The 8,254-nt window shown below is 44.5% G+C and overlaps 1 protein-coding gene across 12 annotated transcripts in view; it reads right to left on the reverse strand.

Annotated features, from left to right (window-relative positions):
• The window catches only part of LOC123061283 (uncharacterized), a 20,707-nt gene extending 17,229 nt beyond the window's left edge, over nucleotides 1-3,478 (reverse strand). For 3 of the 12 annotated variants that reach the window (XM_044484316.1, XM_044484313.1, XM_044484311.1), the window contains exons 1-2: nucleotides 3,078-3,473; nucleotides 1,835-2,182 (exon numbers count right to left, since the gene is read on the reverse strand). In XM_044484316.1, the coding sequence (XP_044340251.1) occupies nucleotides 1,835-2,182; nucleotides 3,078-3,356 (627 nt within the window). In that variant the 5' untranslated portion in view covers nucleotides 3,357-3,473. Of the gene's footprint in view, nucleotides 1-1,834; nucleotides 2,207-3,077 lie in introns of all 12 variants that reach the window. The other 9 variants (XM_044484317.1, XM_044484308.1, XM_044484315.1 and 6 more) reach the window with 7 other exon arrangements.
• Between the last annotated feature and the right edge of the window lie 4,776 nt (nucleotides 3,479-8,254).

The raw sequence follows: 8,254 nt of genomic DNA on the forward strand, positions 1-8,254 counted from the left end.
TGCGACACTTACCGTGGTGTGCGGACTAACTATACTCAGAGGGCTGATGGTGGTGCTCGGTCTGCAGCCGTCCTCTTTGTCGGTGTCCTGCCTCAGTTCTCGTCTGAGTTTGTGGGACTCTTTACGGCCATCCAGAAGTGGACTCACCTTCGCTAGCGTTATCAGCCCTCGGGTGACACTATGCACTTGTCAGTGGTTCACCGGGAGAATGCACTTTAGCAGGCTGATGCCACTGTCGATGAGTTTTATGCTCGGAGTTCTTCTATCTGGTGTCAGCTTGATTCTCCTCACTGCTAGTGCCTCTTGTCCGTGTTGCCAGACTTTTCGTACGGACTTGGAACTTCACCGTGTTTATGAGTTCTTGACTCGGGCCCTGTAAGGAGTTTGAGCCACGATGCCCCAGCATTCTTGCATGCGTCCCTCGTGTCACTCTTGTGGAGGCACTCTCAGAGATCTGCACAGAGGAGATTCGTTTACGTGGTGCTGGTCTGCTGGAGCCTCCCTTAGTGCTTAGTGCTCGCTCACCTGCTATACCACCTACTGCACCGGCTGCTTCCCGCTCTCGTGCTCCGCCTCTTCTACCGGCTCCCACAGGCAATTGAGTTGTCATCCTCATCACTGCGACTTCTGCAACATGGATGGTCACCTTGAGTCGAGGACTCGAGGTTATTTGGACAAACAGGCCCTTAGAATGAATCACTCCGCAAACTTCTGGGTCAGGAAAATTTATGAGCTTATGAATTTTGGAGGGTGCAATGAGCTAGCTTGCAGTAACATTTGGAACTGTTCACCGCCCAAAAAATGCAAAACCTTTGCATGTTTACTTGTCAAACGTCGGATCAAAGTCAGAGTGGTTCTAAAAAGACAAGGACTTGTCGACGATGACACCTGCCCCTTTGGCTGCAGCGACCAAGAAACAGTTTCCCACCCGACTTTGAAATGCAGCAGGACGGAACATATATGGGACGTTCTCGGCATCCAAGTGGATGGGGCGGATGAGCCGGCTGACATATTCACTGACAGGCAGAAGCTCCACTGTGAACAAAAACGACGCTCCTGGGAACTGATTACAATCGCTGCACTGTGGTCTATCTGGTTGGCGAGGAATCAAAGGGTCTTCGACGGCATTACCATCCCTCCAGCGGTAGTTGCGAAACAATGTGCAGGCATGGTAAAATCTGGGCGCACAGGGGGAAGAAAGACGAACTTCTTTCTTTGGAGATTGGGCAAGCTTTTCTAGTTCTATCTCTCCCTCGTTCCCCTCTCCTTCTCTTTTATGATGCATTCTCTCCTCTCTCTGGTGTGTACCCCATTGTGTAAAACTGCTGCTCCGTAAGCGCTCTGCTTACGGGTTTATTTTTGTGAAATTTGAAGGTAGGGGTCGCCCCTCCCGTTTTACTCAAAAAGAGAGAGAGAGAGAGATGTCATGTGGGGCAGTTAATTAAAGGAAGAAGTAGTCACTTATGGGGAGTCCTACTTGTGTATGTATAGGAATCAGCAGGCAGTATTAGGAGAGTATAAGTCGTTTCATATTTGGAATCTGTAAGGCAAACCTCTACATAAGGAAGGAGCCGCGTACGTGAAGTCTAGGCATCAAGAATTAATAAAGATCTAGCTCCCTATCTCTGCTCAACAGCTACTCCCCGCTGGAAGATCGCCGGTCATGCAGCCCCACCAGGTCATGGAATAGCCCTGCGCAGAGGGTTCTTCCAGCCTGGCTATCCATAGTCACCATTTACCAAGCAAGTCAGAAATGGCAACAGTTGTATCCTTTTGCAGTCAAAATGGAAGAAAGAAGAAAACCTTCGATTGCTGGTGCTTACGTTGCAGTTACCTCTGGGGTTATCGTGGATTTACGGATACAGCTAAAGATTTCTTCCATTGCTCCACTCTCAATTGCCACATCCCTGTATAACTTCACTGAAGTTATATTATGCACAAGGCCTGCCGCTGCTTCACAAGCACAAGCAGACTCTGACTTTAGGAGGCTGATGATGAGGCTGATGCAACCTGGGAACTGCATTATCTCATCGATGCACTTCTGTCCACCAAGGGAGTAATGCCAGAGTGTGCAAATAGCATGTTCCCTATCATGAGCGTCATTATCCAAGCCAAGCATTCGGACAAAGAGACCAACATATGCAGATCCTGAATTTGCCATGCTCTCGGGACTACCAACATCCTAATAGAAGCAAGCAAAATGTATCTGACATTTCAAACCGCAACAAAAAGAAAGTGAATGCACAGAATGTTCATGCTACAGATTTAATATTTGTAACATAAATACTAAGACCTAAGACTCGACAAGACCACAACCACAAGGGTCAATTTTAGTTGTTTTCTGTAATTTAAATCACAAGCTAAGTCAAGAATCATGCAGTGGGGTTATCTCACCTATCTGATTGTGGCTCATGCCATCAGAACTCTCCCCATATAAAATACTCCCTCCGTAACAAAATGTAAGACATTTTTATGCCATATGCAAAACCAAAAAACGTCTTACATTTTGGTACAGAGGTTACTTGCGCTCATTCACAAGGAATTGACACAGAACTTAATATATGCAGATATGGAGCATTTTGATTATTTTGATGCCAAGCAATCCCTCAGAATTCAAAAAGGCGGATTTTTTTTTTATTGGGAAGACAGTAGGGAAGGTCCTACTGTATTAACATAATGTACAAGAGAGAAACAGTGTATACTATCACAAAGAAAAAATATTGCTTGCCATTTCACTGGATTACTAGAGCAGGTTCTTGGTTAAGAACTCTCCTACAGTTTTTCTTCTTTGACTTATAACTCTCCCCCATTTAGATATGATTTATGTTGAGTGTTACTTCCAATCATATGCACGAATATGTCATAACGTCGTATCACTATTTGATCCAGGTCAAGTTAGTAAAGACTAAAGATGGTTGCAGCTTCATCTGGCACCCAAGAAAACTAGCAAAAACAACTCAAGCAACTGAGCAGCCTAGCCATAGCTTCTTGTGAAATACGAAATGGGGAATTCTGAGTAAGGCGTACGAAATTATGAACAAACTTAAGGCCATATTGTGAAGAGGACGAGAGCTAACCTGTCCTGCGCTACCATCAGAAGCGGCGTATGTGCCGACCAGGAGAAAGCGACCGCGACCCCCGCCGTCGGCGGCTAAGGGAGGGAAGCGGTGGTGGAGGTGAAGATGAACACCGTGATGGTGTCGGTGGTTGCGCCGGAGGCGGGAGACCGGGCGAGAGGTTTGCAGCGTCGGCGAGGCGGCGGCGAGAGCCGGAAGCATGGCGAGAGTTCCAGAGAGTGGAGAAGTGTGCGTCGCGTCGTGTTGTGGCGATAGGATTGGGAATTGGGGAATGCGCATCTGTGGAGCACGAAATTTTTTAAAAACTAAAAATGGTATTTTCGAAGTTTTGAAAAAGATTGACTTTTGTTTCTATAAGTATCTATTGGACATTGTCCAGCAACCTAAAAAATGTCTACTCCTAAGACCTCATTTGGTATTTGGTAGTAGAGTTTTGAAGGAGATTTGAGAGGATAATCCTCGCGAGGCTCAGAAACCTTGAAAATCCCCGGCGGCCCATTTGGCATGCATGGTTTTGTCCACGTGAGCCCCTCCGATCATTGAAAATCCTCGATGGCCCAGTTGTGGGGTGTCTTTGTAGTACTTCTCTATGAGTCGTCATCTGGTCAAGACAATAGCCAGGGTGTCTTTGTAGTACTCCTCATGTTTGAATGTACTCGCAAACATGGTGAACAAAAGATATACCGAATGCATATACTCATGATGAATTATATTATATGCATGTGCTGACTGAAAATTAAAGCATGACATGATAAATATTAATACAGTGGAAGAATAAATAAATCATGTTAATACCTAATCAAAGAAATGAAATGGAACATCGGGCGTTGGACCGCCCGAGAAATTCCAAGGAAAAATGCCAAGCGGGTGTCTGAAAGCGACGCCTCAAGAGGTCTTGAAAAGAAATGCCAAACGGGTGTCTAAAAGCGACACCTCGAGAGGTCTTGAAAAGAAACTAGTTGACCCGTTGCGCCAAATGACGCAGAGACCCGTTAAAATCATGTTGTCGATGAAAATAGTTTTATTTTGTAAGGACATATTCGATATTGGTAGTAAAAAGTTCCTGTGTTAAACCATGAGATATACTGAAAAACTGAAAATATGTTTAGCATATTACGAAATCCAAGTTTGAAAAAATTCGTATTTGTATAACATGTATAGACCAGCTCAGGAAGCTTTTTATTAGTTGAATATATGGTTATCATGATGAGAAATCTGATTAAAAAACATATTTGTATAAGATGTATCCAGTCAAGAATGTATTTTTTAGCGGTGTTTGTATCAAACTTTTATTTTCCATGTGCACAAAAAAAACATATTTGTATTATGCATATGGAGTTAAGGGTATTTGAAATGCCCATATACTACCTGCCCAGTCCACGAACAATGCTATGTGTGGCTTGTAAGAAGTAGAATATGAAGCGGCAGTGATTGAATCCATCGAGCATGTTTATCCCCTTTTCCTCTTTGGTTCCTTAGTTGAGCGAGAGAAGCATTCCCGGAGAGGCGTACTCAACTGGTGAGTTTTATCCTTTCCTTCAATTTCTCATTTATCTGGATCTTGTATTTCCCCTCTTTCTGGCGATTTTTACTCCTCCTATGTCTTCTTTTAGGCATCGTATATTATGTGTTGTAATTATCTCCATGTAGGGATGTATACGCATGCAAATAAATTTTTGTGGTTATTTCCATTGCGCCAAATGGCGCAGAAAACCGTTGAATCCATGTTCACATTGAAAAAAAATCCTTATTTTAGTTGCGGACAAGCACATATGATAGCAAATTTAACCCCCTCCTTTTTCGAATAAAAGTTAATCCTCTTTAATAAAAAAAATAATGGAGGTTTGTTGTCTACATTGAGATGTACCTATACATTTTAATTTGGTAGTATAGAATCTCATTGAAGACATAGTCGTGTTGAAAATATGTGTATTTTTGAGTAATCTCCCATCTCCCATTGCACAAAATGACAGAGACCCACTAAACACCATTTGTGCTTTAAAAAAAATTCATTTATCAGTGGCACTATTTGTCTACATGCTTCATGAAAGTGTTTTATTTGTTTATAACGTGTGTATATGATTACTGTCCTTTGATAACCTGCTAAAACATGCAATCAAGGATAGGGCATCGCCCCGCTGGCTGGGGTTGCAGCCAACCCACCCGAGTTCAAATCTCAGCTCGGACGCACGGCGCTCACGGTTAACCCTTTAGTTGGTCTCTTTTTTTTTTTGATAAAACATGCAAGCATCATCGACCACTGACATGAAAAGGACAAATAAAATACTTCCGTTACTTTGAAAATGACCTCAGGCTCAAATTCATACATATCATTAGATAAGCTTATCAGAACTGAATTCCCTGACTAACCATTTACATCATCTCCACACTTCTGCTTCTGTTCTTTCAATACGGAATGTTTACGTTGCATACTGTTGACGCTTTTCAAATAAGCTAGCATGTGAAAAGTAGTAGCACCAGTGCAGTAAAAAAGGCCAGCTAGTTACTGAACTGGCCGTGCATGTACAAAGTACATAAGCACTGAATGTTCAACGCCACATACGCCCCAAACATTTTCTCTTCTTCTGCCTCTAGTGCGCCCTGATCGATCGCTTTATCAAGATAGATACTGCCACAACCTCATCCACCTCACAAAGTAAAACCTGTCATCACCGGCAAGACAGCTAAGCAAAGTAATTCGTTAGTTCTTGAACCAAGATCCTAAGCTTGGAGAGCCCTTCAAACTGAACCAAAACAATTGAACCTTCGCCAACAAATTTTCCATACATACATGCATACCTAGCTAATGCACCTGCACTAACAGAAGAACATAAGAAAACATCAATGAATAACTATTCAGAAGTCAACAGCTGAGAACCCAGGGATCTAAATAAGACGTGTGCACAGATCCCATTTTTATGTCTAGGTAGGCAATTATACAAGAAACAAAATGAGATGGGTATGGCTAAAAGCATAAGAGCATAGTGCAGATTCCTCTAACAAAATACAAATGCCTAACAAATTTTCCATACATACATGCATACCTAGCTAATGCACCTGCGCTAACAGAAGAACATAAGAAAACATCAATGAATAACTATTCAGAAGTCAACATGGCTGAGAACCCAGAGATCTAAATAAGAAGTGTGCACAGATCCCATTTTTATGCCTAGATAGGCAATTATACAAGAAACAAAATGAGATGGGTATGGCTAAAGCATAAGAGCATAGTATAGATTCCTCTAAGAAAATACAGATGCCTAGGTAAGCAATTCTGATGCTCTGATGCGGAGCATCGGGGACATCATCATGTCAAGAGTTCCTTCGGCGGGTGACTCGTGCGACATCTACTTCACATACACAAAGGTGAATCATCTCCTATACACGTGCTCATTTGACCCCTTCGAGGATGGTATACTACTTGACACTCCACTCGTGTGCATGCATAGGTATTGTCGAAACACTACGGACGACGACGAGGAGTGCAAGCGCCAAGGAACAATTACACCATCCGCGAGGGAAGCCTGGAAGCGACGACGGAAGAAGACGGAGCTGCTGAAGCTATAGCGGCCGGACATCCGGGCCAGAGGCCGGACATCCGGCGCCAACCCCGGACATCCGGCGCCTCCCGACAGCCCGGACATCCGGCATCTCCCGCGGAAATCCGGCACCGACGTATCCAGAGAGCAGCTGAACCTCCACTTCAGCCCGGACATCCGGCCGCGACCCCGGACATCCGGCTCGTCCCGAAGCCCCGGACATCCGGCCCCCAGCCCGGACGTCCGGCACCTGCGTGTGCCTAACCGGGCCAAAGGCCCATGTATCCCCTCCTCACTTACTCCTTCGTGGCTCTAGACTATATATACTCCTCCACCTCCTTCTAGTTAGACTATATATATACTCCTCCACCTTCTTCTAGTTAGGGTTAGTGTTGTGATAGCTCGTTTGAGAGATAGAGCTTCGCTCATCCATATCGGATCTACTCCACGAGAGAGACCGCGGCCCCTCTACGGAGAAGATCTACCTTGGATTCAAGACCCCTCACGGGAAGATCCCCTTGTGGATTCAAGACCTCCTCACGGAGAAGAACCGGTTACCTCTTGTATCGTCCGTTGTTGACTTTGGATCTTGTATCTCTCTTTGTGTTTCGAGAATCTAGCACATGTGTGATCATACTTGTTGGTTTGAGTGTTCTCTTGTGTTCCCCTCGTGATTTTCCCCTCGTTTTCCTCCTCGTGTTCTTCGCGTTCTTCGCGGGATCCGCTCCTTTCGTGAAAGATCGGGCCACTAGGGTTCTACCCTACATCATCTTGGATCAGAGCCAGCTTGTCTCTTGATACCATCATCTTGGTATCATGAGCCACGTTGATCATGATTTCGGAGCCTTCCCATTGTGTTTTCTAGCCTAATTTTGTTGTGTTCTTTCCCAATTTTGAAAATTTCCCACAAAAATAGCCCCAAATTTTTTTGTGATTTGTTGGTATGATGATATTTTGTTGATTTTGATCCATGGATTCGTTGTGTCTTGAGTAGATCTATCTTTCCCCCAAGTTTCACCACTTTCCATCCATCAATTTTTGCCGTTGAAATCATCAATTTCCGCCCCCAATTCGAAAATTTCCGCCCTAAACGAGATCTCGAATCGTCGGGCCGGACATCCGGGCCAAAGGCCGGACATCCGGCACCTGGAATGCAAAATCCGCACGGTTCTGGACATGCACCCCCGGAAATCCGGCCCGAGCCCCGGATGTCCGGCCCCTATACATTTCAGCTTTCCCGTTTCACCGTTTTGTCCATAACTAATTCATCCGGAGTCCGATTTTCGCGTTCTTTAGCTCGTTGAAAAGCTCTTGACATCCCTCTTCCAACAAAAATACTACCATCATCATTTGACTCCATAAAATTTTTGGAACTTTGGCATCTTTGCCTAGGGCTTCCACCACAACCTCCGCATAACCACCACCGACTTCCGCAACCTAACCAATTTTGTTCCCCATCGCATTAGTGGTTGCTTGAGGAGTGATTGAGTCTTCTAAGGTGTCTAGGCTACTTAGGGATGGTTGCTTCTTCATCAACCACCACCACTACCGCATAGGCTTGACCACCATACACTTCCACCATCCCAACTTAACCCAATTTTGTTTGTGTTGTGAGTTGTGTCTCCTAAGGTGTTTCAG

Source organism: Triticum aestivum, chromosome 3A (genome assembly GCF_018294505.1).
Source record: "Triticum aestivum cultivar Chinese Spring chromosome 3A, IWGSC CS RefSeq v2.1, whole genome shotgun sequence".
In the NCBI taxonomy this organism is placed as follows: domain Eukaryota; kingdom Viridiplantae; phylum Streptophyta; class Magnoliopsida; order Poales; family Poaceae; genus Triticum; species Triticum aestivum.